The following is a 17,633-nucleotide window of genomic DNA, read 5'->3' as shown; positions in this document are numbered from 1 at the left end:
GTCATCAGTCGTATCCTTCCTGCCCCTTCTACTTCAGTTGTACACAGTCAACTTCTACACCAACCCCATCTATTTCGTAGCAGACTCTGCCTATTTCTCTGGAGAATTCCTCATTTAGAAAACAGAACGAACATCGGAAGAAGGGTGAGAGTCTTTGTCGCGGTTATGGCTATGCTTAAGAAGGTTTGGGGATCAGTGTATAACTGGTCGAGTTCGAGGTCCAATTCGACCTACCCCATGTCCTCTTCTTCATCATCAGTGCTATCGTCTATGGGCGCATTCGATCCAATACCTACGGACATATTGATACAAATACTACGATTTCTTGAACCAAAAGACACAATCAAATTAAGCTTAACTTGCAAATGTTGGAAATTGCTCGTCTCGGATAATCGTCTCTGGATTTTCTTCCTTCAGAACCAAAAAGAACCATGGGAGTCCATTTTCTTTGCCGAAACCACTTTGAGGTCTGGTTATCCTTTCCAGTAAGTTGCGAATTTCAGTTCCGTTTATTTTCTTAGCTTCTATTGGATATGTAGCTCGTTTGCTTGATGAAAACAAAAATTGAATAGGTCCCATTGCTCTAGGGCGCGGCAAGAAATTATTCACTGATTTGCCGTCCATAGAGCGACTCCCATCAGTTGACGGGTTGGTTTGTTCAGAGAGAGTTCTACGATTTTTTCTCTTCTTCCTGCGAGGTCTCTTTGCTTGCCGGAAAAATCGATTAAAGAGGAAGACTAAAAATTATATGTTTTCGAATCTTGGTGATTTCTCACCATAAACCGATTACAAAGTATCTTTCGCTAAAATATTTAGAAATCAATGAGGATTCATCTCAGCTGTTGGAGTCTAATAAGGATCTTCTGATATAAATAGAAATGAAATGTCAATGTTTCACGGGAGAGACCATGTCTACGTATGTATATATGTATGTATGCATTCTTCTTTATGTTAACCGTGGCTGCTTTCTCTTTATTCACCAAATATATTTTATCACTGTTAATTCTCCAGTCAAACAGGGGAGTTGTCCTTCATGCGAATTTATAGCCAAAGAGAACAAGTCCCTGGCTCTGTTATAATTGATGGTAAGTGCTTGATTGTGTTGCTTGTTGGACAGGCTCTTGATTCTACCATGAACCAGTTTTTGACCTTCCTGTATTTATTATCATTATAGAATCGTCATAATCAAGAATTCTTGTTCTTCTTTTTCTTTAAAGGTGGCTCTGGCTATTGCAAGTTTGGCTGGAGCAAATATGGTGCTCCATCCGGGCGTTCGGCCACATTCCTAGTGAGATTTTAGTTTTAAGTTCTAATTCAGTTTTTAGAAAAATTCGCAGCTATAATTGATATTACTTCCCAATTCATGATGTTCCCTTTTAAGTTATACTTGTTAATTTGATTTGCAGGAGTTTGGAAACATTGAGACTCCAATGTACTCGAGGCTTAGAAATTTTTTCGCAACTATTTATAGCAGGTCTGTTGTTTAACAATTTCAGAGTAAATTCTGGTTAAGTGCTTTTCAAATCTCAGTCATTAATCATGCAGTTACATGATTACTCAGTTCACAATTATGAGGATTAAAAATCATAGATATTAATGATGTGTTTTTACAGGATGCATGTAAAAACATCTGCACAGCCAGTTGTTGTTTCCCTTCCACTCTGCCATTATGATGGTTAGCTATTATTTGATATTTATTTTAAGGATTATGTGTTTTGTATTGTGTATTTCATACATATAATCAGCTTTAAGCATTTTGTTTCAATCTTTCTATTTAGTAACAAAAAAAAAAAATGGTGCTTATTAGGTTCCTAAAAGTGACCTACGAAAGTTAAAAAAGGAGCCCTTTATTTCTATCTTTTTCGGTTCTTATTTTTTCATCCAGCAATTTTTTTAACTACCATCTTGATATTTACTTAAAATCAACTATATATATAATAGTATAATTTATAAAATATTTTTAATAAGTATCTATTTTCTATTATTCTTTTAAATAATAACTATGTCTTTTTGTGAAAACACTTTATTTAAATGTGTAACTGCCTATTTTTTAAATAAAAATTTATCTACTTTAAGTAATTTAAAACACCCAACTAGTTTGATCATATTTTCTTAAGCAAGCCCAAACACACTCTACACTTAACTATTGCTTTCTTTTGTTGTAATGTCATAAGCATGACCTGCAAAAGAAAAAGTACTCAACATATTGGAAGTTGGGTAATTGTTGAGGAAAATGATGACAATTTTCTGCCTATATCCATGGTTGTTGATCCATGGATATCATTTTTGTAATAATAATCTTCTTTTCTCATATGTTTGGCTAAAATTTTCAGTACGCATGGAAGCTGCTTTTTTCTTGACTTTGGATATGTTTATAATGAAATGGTTTCTTTGGTATTCTTGGTTTGAACTGATTAAATGCTTAACCTTTTTCTTTGGATAGAGGTGAAAGAATTTTGATAATAGAACTTTATTGACTTGGATTAGATTTTAGGTTTGGAACTTATGATGTCCTTCACCATCTTTTACCTTTTGATCTCTAATCTAATTTCCCCTTCTAATGCTTCAGATACTGAATCTGCCAAAGCATCAAGAAGGCAGCTTAAAGAAGCCATCTATTCTGTCTTGTTTGACATGAATGTTCCTGCTGTCTGTGCCATCAACCAGGTATTTTTTCTTTTCCAAATGTAGGCTGGTGATTGCTATTTCAATGGAAAAGCCAAAAAATAAATAATGGCCTAAATATGGTTGAGGTATGTAAGACCTTATGATGATCTCTCTCCCTCCCTCTCACCGTATTCGAAACCAAATGTTGCCTTCATTTGAAAGTCTAATTTAGAGGCTCTTTGGTATTGCTTTTCAAGTTTCTTTATTTTTGCAATTGGCCTTATCACTTATAGTAAGAACATTTTTAAACCATCTAATGACAGATTCTTCTTTGCTTTCTTTATTTTAAAGTCATTTTGCCAATATTACATGTCTACTACTTGCAGGCAACTTTAGCTTTATATGCAGCAAGACGAACTTCAGGAATTGTTGTAAATATTGGTTTCCAAGTCACATCTGTTGTTCCAAGTAAGTTAATGAGTGTTTTCATTTCTTATCATGCTGTTAATATTGGTTTCCAAGTCGTATCTGCTGTTGCAAGTAAGTTATGAGTATTTTTTCATTTCTCATCATGTATAAATTTATGTGTCACTAGTCCTATTGCAGAATGCTGTAGTTAACTCGCAGTAACTAACTAACACTTCTATGTCATCTTTCTTGTGTGTCTCATTATATAACCAAAAATCAATAGTTTAACTTCATTCATTATTAAAGTGTTTTTAATGTTTATGCTTCTAATTGTTTGATCTATGAAGTTTCAATCATTTGTTTCAAAGTTTGTCATCTGTGGGATTTAGTTGTATTCAGAGTTTTATTCTTTAGTCTCTGTTGGCCTAATGCCCAGGCCCTCTTCCTTTTGACATCAAAAATATTAAATTTTAGATTGATTTAATTTCACTATTATGTTATAGTTTTTCGCGGTAAGGTAATGCGCAAAGCTGGTGTAGAAGTGATAGGACTGGGAGCAATGAAACTTACAGGATTTCTCAGGGATCTGATGCAGCAGCACAATATAAACCTTGAATCACTATACACTGTCCGTACACTGAAAGAGGTGCTGCTGTAACTTTCAGATTATTACATTATCTTCCTGTTTGCTGGGAATATAGCTTCTTGGCCCATTGTCCTCATGCCCATTAGTTTTGCTGTGTTGGCAAAGAGATCATTGAACATATCTAATTGGAAATTGATGCATAGATTTAGTACCTCTTCTTTTAACCAGTGAAAATAATTGATTGATTTTTGTTGTATTTTGATGTCCAAATTGATATTTAGGCATTCAAAATTTATTTTTTTAAATTGCTTGATGATATTTTTTCGCCATTTCGGATGGGAGCACAGGAGCTGTGTTATGTGGCTGCTGATTATGAAGCTGAGCTCTCTAAAGATACACAAGCTTCAATGGAAGTTGCAGGTGAATGGTTTACTCTCTCAGAAGAACGCTTTAAAACTGGGGAGATCTTATTTAGGCCACGTCTTGGGGGCGTGTGAGTGAACACTTCTCCTATCCTGTGTTCTCTACTATGGCTTTGTGTAGTTCCATTGAAATTGTTATCTCCTTTGATTAAGTTTGTTCTGCTTGCTAGCCATTTAGGTTCTTCGTTACCAATGTTAGGATATAGACAACAAAGTTAAACCATCTTTTATTTGTTAAAGTTTCTGGAATAATTGACAGCCAACTTAATTAATTAATAGTAGGCTTTGTGCTAATTGACAGACCTTGGAGTGGGGGGTGGGGGAGGGGCCAGGGGATGGGGTGGCCATGGTCCCCTCTCCTCTTCTAATATATATGTGTGTGACTGTGTGTGTGTGTGTGTGTATTCATACATATGTATTCTGATTTACCATTTTTTAGATAATTATATTTACAATAATATAGAATCATCAGTATAGGTGAATTGAAATGTAATTACTAATTTTCTTAAAATTTTCTTTTGCAATATAAAAATTTATACAGATAAATATTATAGTTTTGTGTATAAATATAATAAATAAGTAATTCATATGATAACTAGAATCTGTATTTTTAAAATTTACCATAGTGCAAGGAATTGCCCGATGTTCCTGTTAGGCTTCTTTCTTTTCCCAAAAGTAAGCTTATATTTTGTCCCCCTTTTAAAAGAATTTTGGCTCCATTACAGCTTGCATGTAAAAGGCCTAGTAGAATATAAATGGTTAAATTTAATTATAAGTTTTGGGAATGTTTGGTAACTCAATTTAATTATATCACAAGCACAACTTCTGATTGTTATCCTTATTGACGGAATCAAGGAATTATGGCTCTCTGTTTCAGGGTTGCAATGGGTTTAGGCCAAGCTGTAGCGCTTTGTATGGAACATTGCCAAGCACAAGAGTTGGCAGGTGATGATGCTTGGTTCAAGACTGTAGTTTTGTCCGGGGGAAGTGCATGTTTACCGGGACTCCCAGGTTTGAGATAAACTATTTCTTTCTGTCATTGTTTTATTTTTTCCCTCTTACAATGGTTTTAACTGCTATGAGGACGAAGTTAAAATTCCTTTTCTCCTTGTGCCATTTAAAAAGAAAGTGGACAAGAAACAAAGATGATAAGAAAATGAAAGAGCGTTTTGTTCCTTTCTGGCAATAAAACAGTGTAAGTGGATGAAGTGTAGTATTCTGCATCATGAACTTATTTATTTGTACTGTTTCCAGAAAGGTTACATAAGGAACTTAATGAGCTTCTTTGCCCATCAATTTCGAATGGAGTAAGAATCATTCCTCCTTACGATGCAGACACTGCATGGTTTGGAGCAAAGCTTATTGCCAATGTAAGTTACTTGTATAAAATTTCTATACATTTTTTAACTTGCAAATTTGGACTGCTGCCACATAACATTGGTCACCCACAGATGTTTCCTTGTGAGGGTTGGATTGTCATCATTTTCAGGGATGTTGAATGTGCCACTCACATTTATGCATAATCCGGCACATATGCAGTTATACATAAACCCAGTTGGTGGTTCCATGTCCTTAGGTTTGACTTATTTTTTAGTTACATCAACTTATAAATTTATTGGCATAGAGAATAAATTTTAAAGAGCATATGTCTTGGAATGGTTAGTTTTAACTATTAGCTGATCAGCCAAAAGACATAAACTCTAAAACCTACTACTTACTTTTAAGAATATATGAGTTTTATGAGGTCTTTCAAGTCTGCTTATTGATAAATTAGAAATAAATACACTAAACTAAATGGCTTCTAAATGTATCAGTTTATGACTGTTCTTGAAAGTCGCTCGATGTGGTTTGTGCAGTTGAGTAACTTCCCCAGGTCTTGGTGTGTGACAAAGAAGCAGTTCCGGCGCAAGTCTAAACTCAACCTGTGGTAGAGATTTTTTAATTTTTCTTGCTAGAATGCATTTAGGCAACCACACATTAATTCTTTTGTAATAGTTTGTTAAGCATAAAAAAATAAGCTCTTTAACAGGTAATTTATAGTTGTATCCATTTGCAGTCTACAGGGTACCCAAATTTATATTTGTATCATATCAAATAATAGCTGGTAACGAATGAAACCACTTTTTTTATGAGCCCGGATGGCTAGAGTGGGGGCTCAAGTGCAATACAGTGAAGCTCTATAAACGAAAGGTAATTTTATTTCCAAAATATCAAACTATTGGATTCTATTATCTTAGAACAAAATTTTTGATGAAGGAAAAAATAACTTAAATATTCCTAACAGATTAAATAACAAAGTAAAAATATGTCAGGAGTCCATCATGAGGAAAATTTCAGTTTTAAAAAATTGCAGTTTATGTGGGTACAAATGCAGAAACCAAGACTCAAATACAAACAATACAACCCTATACCAGTCGGTTGAGCATTAAATTACAAACATGTCCATAAATAAAAAAATCTTCAATATGCCTAACTTGGAATTATGAACCCTAACACAATCCCATGCTAAAGAAGAATATGGCCGAGGGAATAGAAACATGGATTGTAATCTTCACAAGCTTTGGAGAAACAAAACAATACTCAGAATAAACAGAAGTGACGCTTGAGTGTCCTATAGTAACTTTATTAACAACACTAACAAGGCAGCTGTGAGGGTAAGCAGCATGGATGGCCTACTTAACTGGCTTCCGTTAATATCTTCCGACTCGGAAGGTGGAGGTGCCAGGCATGCAAGCCCTTCTTTCCCCTCCCGGCATTCACTAGCAAAGAGACCAGGTGGGTACCTGCCATAGAGATTAATGTAGCTGAACATGGTAGAAGCACAATCAGTTGTTAAATCGTTAATGTACTCCACATATGGGCAAGCAAAGTCCTTGAATGCTCCACAGCATTCCTTCGGTGGATACCGAGGTCCTTTACATCGACTGACGATCACAGTGTAGTTCAGAAACTCAAAATTTACAGGGCAAGCTGTGGGAAGGAAGAAACAATATATTTTTGTCAACATAGTCTTTCATGGAAAAGAGATAATTACTACTAATTGTTTGTTTCAGTTCTATGATGACTTTCTTAACTACCAATATACACAAGCAAATCTAGGTGAACAAGCAACAGAACTACATAAATAATAAATGCACTTGGAAAATCAAAGTATGTAAAGAGCAATCAGCGGCAAACTGACAATAGCATCGAAACAAAGGTGTAAACTTATGACAGAGTTGAAAACAGTCGAAGGCCAACCAGTGCTGAACTGGAGATAGCATTGAAACGGACGTGTAAAGTTATGACACTAATGTTGTAGTGTTGAGGTTCTGATACTGATACTAGAAAATTTCTCCTACGTAACTTGCATCCAGGGTGGTGGAGTACTTTGTGGCTTCATTGTCAAATTTTTTTCCCTCCAACTGCCTCTTTCTTTTTCCTTTATCACCTGGGGTTTGGATTTAGTTTGTTCCAATCGGAAAACTACTTTTGATACCTCTACCTTAAAAGCCTTGAAGGCTTTTGTTTCATTGCAGAAGAACCATAAGGCAATATGATCTCAGAAAACTAGCTGATCAAATTCAGCTCAAAAAATGTAACAATAAGATGATGCAACCATCAAAAAACTGCTTTTGATACCTCTACCTTAGAACCCTTGAAGGCTTTTGCTTCATTGCAGAAGAACCATAAGGCAATATGATCTCAGAAAACTAGCTGATCAAATTCAGCTAAAAAAATGTGAGAATAAGATGATGTTAGACACATTTATCATCCTTCAAAGCTATGGCAAATATTTAACTGCATCCCTATCTTAAGATACAATCTTTATAAACACCTGCAAATTTGTACTCCCCTAGCACATGACAGGTTGGGACCATTTGAGAAAAAAGCAAACCATCATCTACCTCCACGAAGTTCTACTCAGTTCCATTATCCAAATTAGCACACTCCCAGTCCTGTAAACAAATCTGCTATTTGACCATCCATGGAAAAATTGCTAACATACTTGTTAACATCTATGAGAAAATTGCACTTTGTCTGGCTTATTTCTCATTCAATTCCTAGTTCTAATTCCTCTGTTGTTTTAATACATATGCTTATAGCGCATAATTTGTGGTCCGAGTTACCACAGGCTCCATTTTGAATTTTGCAATGGTGAAATTTCAATCATTGCTTAAAAGCTATGCTTCGAAGGTAAGAACTGCATTCCCACCATCAAGAAATTGAAGGTGTGGTGGTAACTTAACCATTGCAGTTCACGTTGAAATATAAACAACAAAAGCAAGATTGAAAATTAAATGAGAATTAAACCAAAAGTAACTTTATTGCCAAATGAAGCATGAAAATGCAAATATATAGATATATATACGTATATATTCTACCTTTTATAAGCTGATCAAGAGAATTCAAAGCTTAGAGAGAAAAAGAAAAAAAAAAGGAAAACTAAAGTGAACAAGACAAAAAAATAGCTTAGCAAAAACCACTCTCTAACAATGACAAACGGAAAATGAGTGGAAGATGGTAGCATGCTAATTGTAATGAAGTAGCAGACGTTAAGACACAGAATATCAAATTTGGCATTTCAGCTCATAAACCCTCCAGAATCAAATGAATCCAATTCACTAAATTCTGATATTGCAATCACAAAGCAGCAAATTAGAGCTTAATTTTGTTAATCGGCCAGTCTTCCCTGACTTCTAAATATTTCTCATAGGCCCAGTTGGAAATTCCAAAAGAAGCTGAATCAGATCAGCAGCTGAGATCGTAAATAAAAAATTAGTCCAATTCTTCCACCTCTTCTCCACTATATTTTACTATGCAGAGAGAAGAACAACCAAAAAAGAAAAACGGAGATCCTAGATTTGATTCCACTACAACATAATTGGATCGTAGAGCAAAATGAATGACAACCAAACAGGGAAAAGAAACAATTAAGAGAACAAAAAGAGTAAAAAGGGAGGAGAAAAGGAAAAATACGTTTCTTAGCCTGAAGGAGGTTTCTCCCAGCCGAAGAAGCGTGAGATTCGAAGACACCATCTGCATCCAGATCAAGCATAGACATTAGATTTACAATTTAAAAAATGATGTGAGGAGGAAATTGACTCAAATTAGTGAAATAGTTGAGCTTTTCTGAAGACTGGTTTTGGCACCTGAGATGAAAGTGGAGGCGGATGAAGGAATGGAGATACACATCAGAAGAAACAAGACGATAACTGAAAAGATTCTAGTCCACTCCATTTCTGGTGTGGAAACACCGAGATCTGCGTCTTCTCCTTCTCAAAATAGCTAAATTCTTCTTCTTATTCTTCTCTACTCAAATCCCCTATATCCCTTCTGGTCTTTCAGCTTCTAATACGAGGAAAAAACAGGGAAAGCCAAAAGGAAAGCCTAGTGGTTCACCACGAAACAAAGAGATCGAATAGACAGAGCATTCTAATGGATAACAATATTATATATATAGGTGTAACTACATGTAGAAGCTCTGAGGAAGGAGAGAGAGAGAGAGAGAGAGAGAGAGAGAGAGGGCAGAAGAGCATAGACTTGTGAAATGGGTTACAGCTAAAAAACGCGGAAACTGGCCTGGTTGGTTGTCCTCCAGCAGAGTCAGCTGTTATACGACGACGTTTCTATCTACCATTCCAGTATGTGACGACTCCTCCAGTCATCTTCTGTTCACAGTTATTTTCTAAAACTGAAAAAAAAAAAAAAAAAAAAAACGTAACGCCTCCAAATTTATTTCTATTTAAGACAAAAAAAGAACTCGGCGACCAAATGTTATAATGGTAAAGTAAATGCCTTAAAATCTTATGTTATATAACATATTATATTACGTAAATAAATTAATATATATACATATACAGCGTGTAATTTAAATTTTCATTTTAATATGGTAAAATCCAATTATAAAATATTTTATAATAATTAAAATTAAATTATTATAACTAATAGTTTTAAATTTATGTCACTCTTATTTATATGACAATGTTATTTTAATTTATGAACGATAATATGTGTTAAATATAATAATATTTAACAAATAAAATTTTTGTTTTTAATAATCTTTTTTTAAAAAAAATTATATATATGTTAAATATAACATGTATCCAACACTTGGACCGGCAGCTTGTTAAAAATTTATCAACAATACCTAAGTATAAAAACATTATATTATATAATCTTTATGTCACATGACGTTGCCATCTGACAGTCCGTCTCTTTTCTTATTTTTGACAAGTGCCTTTTACGTATCTCTCAAACGACATGACAATGCTTTTAACTCTTTTAAGATTAATGATGAAGAAAGAACAAGTCAAGAGGACAAAGAACACCCGTGGCCACTTGGGTAAAACGCCATGGCCAGACCTTCCCGATTCTATCGACGAGGCGAAAAGGCCTCCTCAAACTACTCTAACTTTGGTGGTGTCTGCAAGAAGTGGAGACCCGCTGCATCAAAGAAATGCAATTAAGGCACGCCCATTTCCTAGTCTTGCATTTTTCCCACCATCCAAACACCAATACAATAAATCTCTCGAGGTTTCCTTGCTGCGATAATAACTCTTGAGCACTGCATAGGTTCCTCAGATGGCTGGCTCGTAATGAGAGAAGCAGGGTCTTCTAATATCAGAGCATCCTTGAACCCTTTTTGAGGACCAGATGGATGCTTTCTGCATTGCACAATACCACACGCCAATTGCCTCTCAATCACTTTATCTTCTACGTATCACCTGCTCTACTTTCCTCCAGACCTGTGCGACTCACAGGATGTTCTAATCCCACCTTCTTGGTGTTCAGAAACGGGGCTTGGGTTGAAAAATGGTGCAACATCAGTGACCCTAATCCAACCATGCCAACCTCTACAGCTTACAAATGGTATTTTCCAATAGAATTTGAAGGCAACCCTAGTGCTTATAGATGTCGATTCTGATCCTACAGTGGTTTTATTGGGTAAAAGCAGAGCAATTCCATCTGCTGCTGCTGCTGCTGCTGGCTGCAGGTGCTTTAGGGAGTATTTGCTTAAATCCGAAGGGAGATCTTGCTGATTTTTCAACTCTCAAAAGGATCCATCAACCTAATCAATAATATCGAAGTATTCAATCTTGATATTGGGACAGATATGTGGGTAAAGAAAAGGAGCTTAGGAGATTGAGCATTGTTTCTCGGGCATAGCTGCAGCATATCACTATCAGCTTGTAATCAGCTTGGATATAGAGAAAATTGCATCTACTTTATGCATCCTGTAAATGATGATGACCGGTGGGTGGGTGTTCTGGATGGAAGATGGGAGCATATCACAAAGTTAAAACTCGTAAAGATTTCATTCACCATATATGAGTTCCCGATTAGGCTTTTTTGTTATATTCGTCCGAGTCAAAATAAAAGCAAACAGAACATTGTCATGTTGTAAATACTTTGATCTCTTATCTGCACTGTTTCAAAAGCTGTGGGGAGAAACCCCTTGGGCCTAACTGTGAAATTTGTCAAAGTAGTTGATAGGAAGGTAAAGACTGAAGGAAAGGAGTTAGGAAACCAAAAAATAATAAGTGTACAATCGTGCTTGTCCTATATGCAACTGCTAAATTGCAGATTTGTTGGAACCTCCAAGGCTCCAATGTGGAAATATAGCTTTGTCCCAAAGTCAATCCCCCACCAATATTTCAACAGAAAAATCTTCTTCGCTGCCACAAGAATAGTCAAAAGTTTCAATCTTGTCCAGAACTAAAAGCAAGTAGAAATCAATTATATAAAATAAAAATAAAAATAAAAAAGTAAAAAATCAATTGAAAAAAGGTAGAAAGCAGATTTGTTCAAATCCATTTCATGAAAATGCCAAACATAAGAAGATAGAAAAGGGAGACAAAGACAACAAATCTTGCTCCTTGATAGGTGAAAAAGAACATTTAGTCCTCCAACAATGAAGAAGGCTCTTTTGTTCTCATTCTTCACTTTAGCTGCCGCAATTTTTTCTAGATGGGATGCCAATAAAAAATTACTGCAACTTCCAGAAAGAACTTACACGGAATTGTTCCTGCTGTAAATTTTCCAGCAAATCAGTAATCTCGAGTTGTTTCATCACTGTGGCATGTAATACCTGTAAAAAGAATTCAGTCATACAAAGTATCATGATAAATGCAAAGGAAATGCCAAATCCACACTAGCATCCAATGTAGAAGTACCCACCACTGGCCACTTGGCTAAGTGGTTAGGTTCCTCACTGGTACATTTAATAAATTGGGTACTGTAATCAAAGGTTACACATGGATTACTTCCCTTAATGGAAAAAAAAAATCTAGAAGTAAATGAAGCATACTCTCTTTGTTTTCTCAAGGTCAAACTCTACAGACTTGATCCTGTCAAGAGAATCGGTGAGTATTTTCTCTTTCTCTGCAGGAATTCCAGCAGGCTTGTTGCTGAGTTCCTCCAATACTTTCTCTAGTTTTTGAAGACGCTCTATACATGGAAGGACTTGGTCTTCATTCGTGGGCTCCGTAACTGGCGAATTGCTACTTGTGTTATACTCTACCAGATTAGAAGGACGAAGATCATTCTGCCTTCTTCGAAACTCAAATAGCAAACAATTGAAAAAGGCAACAACTTTGACAAAGAAGGATATTAGCATTCTTGCCGCACACTGGATATTCCGTTTCTCAATTTTTTCTCTAATGGTATCAAACCAATGAATAACTGAACTACCTGAAATACAACATGATAAAATTATAAATTCAATGGCAGGGAAATTTCAATCCCAGAAACATTAGAACCAACGTCTAATTGACTGTTAGCTTCTCTTGATTCCTCCATCATAACGCATTAACAAATAGAAGAATGAATCATAGTGGTAAAAGAGCATCAACATACTTTGGGAAGTTGATGCTTCCTCGTTGTTTCTTATGTCATTGGGTTCAAGTAATTTGTTCCTAGAGTGTCCCACCCTTTGGCCACCTTTTAAACCTTTCTCAGCACGAGGGAAATTATCATCACAACTGTGATAGGAACTTGGATCTGATGCCCTGACCTGCATAAATTATAGTATCAATGAATGGCATCAAGCATTAGTACACAATCACCATGGGAAACCAAGAGGCTATGTGACTCACTTCTTCATGCACGGGAGCCAAATGGGGAAACGTTGAACTTCTTTGGGCAAGTGGAGAAGAAGAATCAGCAATGTCAGATTCTGACTCTGCTGTCGAAATGTCACTGCTTCTTCCCTGATAGGCAAAGAAAACATCATACTACTAAGAGAAAAGATCTCATGACGAAACATCAAGATACAAATAACCATGAAAGCTGGACCATACCTTAAGTGGGTGTATCTGAATATAGGGATCAAATTTCTCTTGGGCATTAGAAACTCTGGTGATTTGTCTTACGAATGTTGCATCCGCATTATGGACAACCTACAAAGGGAGAAGCCTAGATCAGCTCCAGAGAAGGTTCCATTGAGAAATTCAAGCCTAGTTAAAGCTCTCCTAGTAAAAGGTAAAGGATAACCATAAACAACAACTGAAACCAGTAAAAAGGATGCCCCACCTTCATTATTTCAGGATCACTCCATGGACCTTTATTAGATCTGAGACACCCTCCCTCAACAGAACAGGTGCACAGCCCACCCAAGAAGTCTGGTAACTGACTGGAAGTATGGAGGGAAAGGAAAGGATCAGTGGCGGCCATTACTTATATGTATAGTGTATATATATATATATATATATATATATATATATATATATATGTATATTCTGGTTTCAAAGAAGTAAACCGAAAGCAAACAAGCAGACCTTGAATCAATGACTTCCTGTAATTTACACACAGATTTAGGCTCCAGTACCTGCAACAATAGGGTCAAGGCAATAGACATCAACCGCTGTTGGATAGGGGCACTGAGAGTATATATGCCTAAAACCATATCCTTTACCTGTATCTTTGCAATAGTTTTCCCATCAAGAAATTTTTGTGCAGCTGGCCAAAGCATTTTTTTGAATCCAGGCCCCGCATTGACAATATACATTCGATGGAGTGTCTGCAAGATCATTTGAAGAACGATCAAACAAGAATAAAACAGCAGAAATGAAAATCCCTTTTTCGAAAAATTCAGATACCTCAGGGTAATAACTGTTGTCTATTTTCGTCATTGCACCCAAGAGATTTGCAGCAGTGCGGGTAAAGTTCTTCATGCCCTGTTTTGGACTAACATTAGCAATCATTTAAGATCAGAAATGAATCTTTTAAGTTCAGTACACTATCAGCTAATAAATAATTGATGTTCTAGGTTTTCTTCCCTCAAATCTACTGAGAGATTACTATCAAAAGAATGGAAGCTTGAAGCCACTAACCAAACCATTGAAAAGCCAATCACGAAAAAGATAGCAAACTTCTGCCAGGAATGGCAACAAACTTTCAATTTTCTAAAGGCTGTCCAGGATAGGAATCAAATACCAGGCCTTGCACATCCAATATTGTGGTGGTTGAACAAATTTGGCGCTTTGCTGCAATGGAGCAAGCAGGAAATTTCTCCTGTAGAGCCCTCTCAAACTCCTGAACATGATACTTCAGATATCGTTCTATGGTAGTTATACGCATGAGCCTGCTTGGATGAGCTTTTCCAAGTCTCTCAATGTAAATGGGCCTCCCTTCCTTGTCCACTCCATGATAACCTTGCGGATAGTGTTGCAAGACTTCTTCCAACTCGTCAAAAGTAAAATCCTACACAATGATCAATTTATCGGGATATTAGATGCATCACCATAACTTTTGTCTTCAACAAAGTGCATTTGGACCATGGAATGACTGTTGGTACAGAAATACCACCAAAATGTTTGCTTTTGTTAAGCATTATAATACATATAGTTCAAGCTCGCCTTCCTTTTCCTCAAAACGTATTTGAATAATCTCATTCCGAAATAACATAAAATTTGAGAGCTAGTGTGACTTAAACCATATTCCTCACCTCTAAAATGGTGTCTGTTCCATACTCTTTCCTCCATTTAAGCATTTCTTCCCACATCTGGACTGTTTTCTCAATGTTAAACTCTCTAGCTTTCAAAAATCTACAAGTTGAAAATATGATATCAATGAGTATATCTGATATGAATTGGCCAACAAATAATGAAGAGTTAACTAAAGCAGCCAGTGTTCGTGTATCTCAAAAGTAAAAACAGTAGATCGTACAAGATTCAACTGACCTCAGCAATGTGTGATAGTCATCATGCCTAGGAGGTAATAAATCCCTCTCAAGGAGCTTTTGACGGAATTCAAGAACTGCACTCTCCTCTTTTGCATCCCTTACATCCTCAATAGAAAGGGAAGGAACCCTGTAGTCGATTTTCCTCTTCCCTCTTTTTTTTAGAGAATGTGTAAACTTATTTGAAGCATTTATTGCCTTCTTCTTCAAATTGCCAATTTTTGATCGCCGTCTCTCATCCTCAGAGTTTTCAAAATCAGATCTTCTCTCCCTAATTTCATCTTGAACACCAAGTTCTTCCAGTCCTTCAATGGGAGAAACCAAGATTAGCAGTTGAACATCACATTCTAAGTATATAGCTTATACCCCCAACATTTAGTGATCTTTTTATTGCCCCCAAGAAAAAACGGTTTATAAACTTTAAAAACACATCTTAATCTAGCAAGAGTACCTGACATTTCGTCTGATGGTAAGGGACCAACCTTGGTGCTAATTCACGGCAAGCTCAAAATATGCATGCAACTATATATGCCAAAAGCAGAAACAACTACTAAGAATCCCAACGCGCATTAGGGGAAAAAAGACAAACCTGTAGAACGTGAAGTAAACAAATGAATGTAGTTCAAATCAGTAAAACTGTGTAGCTATGCAATTAAAAGCTGGCCAAAATGATGATAAATACGAAAAGTACATTGGCAAATACCACATCCATAAATCCAGTCCCCTGCTTTCTATTAAGATAAGATAAGAATGAGAGAGGATAACAAATTTCCTATGATGTTGCTTTTGCAACTACTGAATTTCCTCGGTTCTTTTTTGGTAGAGGAATGAGGAATCAATAACTTAGTTAATAAATCAAAACTGCAGTTTCCCGTGAGCTGAATACCCCAGATCTCTGGGTATCATACCATGAATTGTTTCCTTCAAAATTCTCACGAAACTTCGGCAAGAAAGACAAACGCTTATGCTGGTTCCCATAAAAATCAGTCTCTACACGTAGAGTCATCAGATCAAATTTACAAGCCCGGTAACAGTCCAAAAAAAAAGGCAGAAGAAGAGCCGACAAAAGAACCAAAAGATGTAAATAAGCTAGTCCTATATGCCATGAGAGTTTATACAGAAGAGACAACAACAAAAGAGAGAGAAGAGAAAAAAAAAATTAAAACCCATTAACTTAATCCACCATTCCCATGAGCTTCTTCACTAGTTCGCTCAACAAAACAGGCAAACTAATTTCGCTCGAGTTATAAAAGATAAAAGAAAAAAAAAAAAAAAAAGTAATGGAACAAAACTCAAGGTCCATGAAAATGCATTTAATACACCATGCTAACTACCATTAAAAACTCAACACGGGGAACAGTGAAACCGTTAGGAACAAGCCTAAACAAAACGCATAGCATCTGAGGCATCACTCTGTTTCTCTCTCTCATTTTCGCTCCTCATAAACTGAAAACTGCATTAAATCTCAACAATGCCATTAAAGCAACCGTATGGATCTCACACCAGAAGATCAAAGAGGAAAATATAAATTTAAAAAAAGAAAAAAGAAGTTTCAATTATGCTAACCCTCAAATTTCCAAAACGCTAATCGGAAATATAGCGGATAGCCAAACCATCGATTGAGAAGGGGAAGGATCTCTCAGGAAATGGCAAGAAGCAGCAAAGCTAAACCGGTGCCCGAGAGGGAAAGTGAAGAGGATTTTACAGGAAAAATCCGATCAAAATTTTCTCGAGCAAATGTTAATAGACAAGAAAAAAGTAGAGCTTTGTAAGAGCTGTGAGTATTGTTGGATGAGCTGGAGAAAGGAGAAGAGTGAATGTAAGATCTGGTTTTAATGGTGCCTTGGCCTGCGTTCTTGAGCTACTGCTGCGTGTTATATTCGCTTTCTTTTTTCTCTTTTGTACTTCTCTTGTGTTTTTAGCTGATAGGTTTGGGTTTTTGGTTATTTACACTTTTACCTCCCCTGAACCTTCCAGGGACTCCTTTGCTGTCAACGTCACCTTTGCTTACGTGTCACTTTCTTGCTTTTCATTTTTTTTTTTTAATTTTCCATTAATTAATCTTGTTGGAGTTCTGATTATTAATTATTAATTATCAGTTAATTAATTAATTCGATATTTGGGCGTTGGAGAACGAGTGAGTTAGGCCGAGTCCAGTGAGTTAAACATTAATTAAAGAAGGAAAAGGGAAACGAAGAGGCGTGCCGATTATTACCTTTTTAGCTGTTTGTCGTTACTTTTTAATTAATTAATTAATTAATTTAATTTGGTAATTAATACTCAATTAAATGTGATAAAGTGATCCGTACAAATTAAATTAGTGACTTGAGAAGATTAGGAAATCGGAATAACAATATTCCTCTGACCTACTTTCAAGTAATTTACACCCAAAAAAAATGTATTTTTATTTTTAAATTTTAATATATATTATTTTCATAAAATTTTGAGG

The 17,633-nt window shown here is 35.9% G+C and overlaps 3 protein-coding genes across 15 annotated transcripts; 1 reads left to right on the top strand and 2 right to left on the bottom strand.

The window, feature by feature from the left end:
• The first annotated feature begins 45 nt into the window (after positions 1-45).
• Positions 46-6,188, top strand: ARP8 (actin-related protein 8). Of its 11 annotated transcripts, XR_002540940.2 has the most exons (13): positions 46-485; positions 1,012-1,085; positions 1,218-1,288; positions 1,407-1,474; positions 1,614-1,675; positions 2,570-2,667; positions 2,994-3,075; positions 3,519-3,661; positions 3,949-4,094; positions 4,901-5,034; positions 5,278-5,393; positions 5,475-5,599; positions 5,880-6,188. XR_002540940.2 is itself a non-coding variant. In XM_022050145.2 (12 exons), the coding sequence occupies exons 1-12, from the start codon at positions 166-168 to the stop codon at positions 5,544-5,546; spliced, it is 1,386 nt and encodes a 461-aa protein (XP_021905837.1). In that variant the 5' UTR covers positions 46-165; the 3' UTR covers positions 5,547-6,188. The 11 variants fall into 11 exon arrangements, 9 of the variants coding, with proteins under 9 accessions (XP_021905837.1, XP_088074952.1, XP_088074951.1 ...); XR_015818699.1 differs by having other exon boundaries at positions 5,278-5,599; XM_022050145.2 differs by having other exon boundaries at positions 5,475-6,188.
• Positions 6,189-6,345: 157 nt separating this feature from the next.
• LLG1 (LORELEI-LIKE-GPI-ANCHORED PROTEIN 1) lies at positions 6,346-9,556 on the bottom strand. The gene is made up of 3 exons (XM_022050149.2): positions 9,156-9,556; positions 8,983-9,042; positions 6,346-6,993 (listed from the first exon to the last, which is right to left on the bottom strand). The coding sequence occupies exons 1-3, from the start codon at positions 9,241-9,243 to the stop codon at positions 6,635-6,637; spliced, it is 507 nt and encodes a 168-aa protein (XP_021905841.1). The 5' UTR covers positions 9,244-9,556; the 3' UTR covers positions 6,346-6,634.
• Positions 9,557-11,402: 1,846 nt separating this feature from the next.
• Positions 11,403-17,093, bottom strand: LOC110820666 (Sec14p-like phosphatidylinositol transfer family protein). Of its 3 annotated transcripts, none has more exons than XM_022050222.2 (15): positions 16,751-17,092; positions 15,636-15,773; positions 15,186-15,489; positions 14,951-15,050; positions 14,440-14,706; positions 14,103-14,180; positions 13,919-14,023; positions 13,782-13,831; positions 13,537-13,636; positions 13,305-13,403; positions 13,101-13,214; positions 12,862-13,018; positions 12,314-12,696; positions 12,020-12,094; positions 11,403-11,681 (listed from the first exon to the last, which is right to left on the bottom strand). In XM_022050222.2, the coding sequence occupies exons 2-15, from the start codon at positions 15,640-15,642 to the stop codon at positions 11,661-11,663; spliced, it is 1,860 nt and encodes a 619-aa protein (XP_021905914.1). In that variant the 5' UTR covers positions 15,643-15,773; positions 16,751-17,092; the 3' UTR covers positions 11,403-11,660. The 3 variants fall into 3 exon arrangements, 2 of the variants coding, with proteins under 2 accessions (XP_021905914.1, XP_088074950.1); XM_088218824.1 differs by lacking the exon at positions 16,751-17,092 and adding an exon at positions 16,093-16,180; XR_015818698.1 differs by lacking the exon at positions 11,403-11,681 and having other exon boundaries at positions 12,014-12,094; positions 12,184-12,696; positions 16,751-17,093.
• Positions 17,094-17,633: the final 540 nt, after the last annotated feature.

Source organism: Carica papaya, chromosome 4 (assembly GCF_054855325.1).
Source record: "Carica papaya isolate Zhongbai chromosome 4, ASM5485532v1, whole genome shotgun sequence".
NCBI lineage: Eukaryota > Viridiplantae > Streptophyta > Magnoliopsida > Brassicales > Caricaceae > Carica > Carica papaya.
Note: the sequence above shows the minus strand (reverse complement) of the source record. Positions and strands in the feature narration are given on the sequence as shown.

Coding starts and splice junctions, on each gene's coding strand:
- ARP8 (XM_088218825.1), top strand. CDS start 166: ATGGCTATGCTTAAGAAGGTTTGGGGATCAGTGTATAACTGGTCGAGT. Junction 486..1,011: donor AGGTCTGGTTATCCTTTCCA/GTAAGTTGCGAA, acceptor TTAATTCTCCAG/TCAAACAGGGGAGTTGTCCT. Junction 3,076..3,518: donor AGTCACATCTGTTGTTCCAA/GTAAGTTAATGA, acceptor ATTATGTTATAG/TTTTTCGCGGTAAGGTAATG.
- LLG1 (XM_022050149.2), bottom strand. CDS start 9,243: ATGGAGTGGACTAGAATCTTTTCAGTTATCGTCTTGTTTCTTCTGATG. Junction 9,043..9,155: donor CGCCTCCACTTTCATCTCAG/GTGCCAAAACCA, acceptor ATCTGGATGCAG/ATGGTGTCTTCGAATCTCAC. Junction 6,994..8,982: donor CCTCCTTCAGGCTAAGAAAC/GTATTTTTCCTT, acceptor TCCTTCCCACAG/CTTGCCCTGTAAATTTTGAG.
- LOC110820666 (XM_022050222.2), bottom strand. Junction 15,051..15,185: donor GACTATCACACATTGCTGAG/GTCAGTTGAATC, acceptor TTCAACTTGTAG/ATTTTTGAAAGCTAGAGAGT. Junction 11,682..12,019: donor TACAGCAGGAACAATTCCGT/GTAAGTTCTTTC, acceptor TTCTTGTGGCAG/CGAAGAAGATTTTTCTGTTG.